Source organism: Hippocampus comes, unplaced genomic scaffold (genome assembly GCF_001891065.2).
Source record: "Hippocampus comes isolate QL1 unplaced genomic scaffold, H_comes_QL1_v1.1 scaffold78, whole genome shotgun sequence".
Classification (NCBI taxonomy): Eukaryota; Metazoa; Chordata; class Actinopteri; order Syngnathiformes; family Syngnathidae; genus Hippocampus; species Hippocampus comes.
Window position 1 is genome coordinate 2,190,853 of NW_017805798.1, and position 2,702 is coordinate 2,193,554.

Genomic DNA, 2,702 nt, shown 5'->3' on the forward strand with positions numbered 1-2,702 from the left:
GGGGGGGGGGGCAAATACTAATGCCTGATGATGCTGGAGGTCGCGTGGCATTCAAACACTGTTCCACTCGTATTTGAGTGTTTGTGTACTCATGTTGTCTGCCTGGCCCCTCAGGCTGCCACAGCTGCTCCCCAAGCCTGAGTGGCAGACAGCCAGACACGGCGTCAGGCACAGTGTGCACCTGTCACACTCCAAGCCTTGTTGCTTGTACTCTGCTTGTGCTTCTTAATACGCTCGGCTAACTCTCATGTAGCTCATCTCGTGCTCACCCCCGTCCCCGTGAGTGGCTACACTTTAAGTCCAGCGCCGTCCTAATGGGATCAGAAAGAGGAGGGTGCAGCTGCCACGCGGTGTCATCGTCTGCGGAATTAAGTCAAACGTGAACACTTTCCCGTCTAGACTCCTTTCTTATCGCGCACACAATCACACACTTCCAGTGTTTATAGAACTACAAACTTTCTCGGAATCACCGGCGCAAGATAATGGCGGCAAACTCAACCGCTTGCAGTTGAAGTTTACAGTTCAGCTGAACAAAGCAAATAATGACACATTATGTCTTTAAAACAACCACATCACTTTGCCTAACTATAAAGTCTGTTAGCTTCACGCTAACACACAATGTGAAACACTACATGGGCCAATGAATAGCCAATGAATGTATTGTGGTGTCATAAACCTTTCAGCAAAGGTAGACACACCAAAAAAAAAAAAAACAATAATCACCGGTGGAGAAATGTTAATTGGAGGCAATTCACTTCAAAGAGGCGGCTGTTTTACACAACTCCGCAAGCAGACACTCATATTGTGCCCTGCTTAGAAGTCCCCTTAATTAAAAAAAAAAAAAAAAAAAAAAAACGAGCTCATTACCGGTCCCAGCCACTACTAGCGGTTATTGAAACTGTGACTTTTTAAAAACTTGCTAAACCGTCAAACTGGGAATCGACCTGTGCCTGTTCACGGGCAGATATATTTATTTTTTTTGTCCTCTGCGAGAAACAAATATCAGTCGTGAGCAGCCTGAGCAGTCGTGTCTTCTTCGTGTACATACGGATGTCTGTCTGGATTTTACTCCCCCTCGGTGAGTAAGGCGCACACTCAACAAGGAACAAAATGCGGTGCTGGAGCAGATTCAGGCCATCTTTATTGATTTATAAATCAAGAACCTGAAACAGTTGTACGGTATTAAATCTCCATTTCACTTGTGAGGAGGGAGACCCAGTACTTCCAAGCAGAAGCCCATATTGATTCCTGGGTTGCATTAGCAAAAGAATGTGATGCTCAGATTCAGCAGTATGCATCTATCAATTGTTTAAATGAAAAAAAGATGCACAGTTGTCTGGTATTCCTAAGGAGAATCTTGGCCACATCTGGATGGATTCTCATTTTCGTGGACATTCTGTATTTAATCTTCCCTTTTCTTACATCGGTCTGGATCGTCCTCCCTGAACCAAAGTGCTTTTGGCGAGCTGCGGGAAGAAGCCGCCTGCCTTGTTTTTGTGAAAGTGACGCTGCTGACGGCCGGCTTCCTTCATCCCGTCAGAAAAGAACACTTCGCACACACTCCGCCAGTGTTTTTCGAATGAAAGGACACACTCGGTGTAAAATCTGATTGAGTGGAACAAGGTTATTTCTCAACCCACTGTTGCATTGTAAAACGTGATTTTGTAAACGTTTTTCAAAGCTATTTTGAGTACAACCATTTGGTTTTGGCACACTGAGGTCCAGTGCTTTGTACCGGCTCCTTATAAGGTTGCAATGTCTGGATTTGGTGTGACTTCACATCCACACAAATGGAATCACTTGAGGCTTGCGTGAGTGCATGCGTGCATTTGTTCGGCTCCCCGGCAAAACTCAAACCACGTCTCTTGAGTTGCAACTTGCACTTGTAAATGTTGCTGTTCGTAAACCGAAGTGGGATGTGAACAAATATGACTCAAAAAAAGCCGCCTGCTTGTAATTTCAGACCATATCCCCGAGGACCTGAGGGATCCCTTCTACACAGACCAGTATGACCAGGAACACATCAAGCCCCCCGTCATCCGCCTGCTGCTGTCCTGCGAGCTTTACTGTCGCGTCTGCGCCCTCATCCTCAAGACAGAGCAGGCCGCATCCCTCCAGTCGCACCACTCCGTCATCCAATCTCTGGACAGGAAGGGCATTTATGTTGTGGAGAGCGACGACACGGCCGTCACGGAGGAGGACCTGGCTGGTGTGCCCATTAAAATGGTGAGTCGTACTCCGGAAAGAGTTGTCCATGAGGCGCGTGCAAATGTGTGCACGCCTTGAAATTACATTTAACCTTTACAAGGAGCTAAAGATGGCTGCCAAGATTATTGAGGCTGTTCTTATCATTGTACAATTAAATGACGGAGAGGAATTTTACTGTAAGGGGTTCGGAATGTCATTCAAGACGGCAGTCAAATGCAACCTTAGGAATGTCTGAATGCTGCAGGACAGTATGTGCAATCCATCCATATATCCATTAGCTGAACCTTTAACCTTTACAAGGAGCTAAAGATGGCTGCCAAGATTATTGAGGCTGTTCTTATCATTGTACAATTAAATGACGGAGAGGAATTTTACTGTAACGGCTTCGGATTGTCATTCAAGACGGCAGTCAAATGCAACCTTGGGAGTGTCTGAATGCTGCAGGGCAATATGTGCAATCCATCCATATATCCATTAGCTGAACCGCTTAGCAG

The 2,702-nt window shown here is 46.0% G+C and overlaps 1 protein-coding gene across 1 annotated transcript in view; it reads left to right on the plus strand.

Annotated features, from left to right (window-relative positions):
- LOC109525160 (calmodulin-regulated spectrin-associated protein 1-B-like) overlaps positions 1 to 2,286 on the plus strand; it is a 6,348-nt gene extending 4,062 nt beyond the window's left edge. Inside the window, exon 3 of the mRNA XM_019885451.1 lies at positions 1,964 to 2,286. Coding sequence (XP_019741010.1) covers positions 1,964 to 2,286 — 323 coding nt within the window. The remainder of the gene's footprint in view (positions 1 to 1,963) is intronic.
- The last annotated feature ends 416 nt before the right edge of the window (positions 2,287 to 2,702 follow it).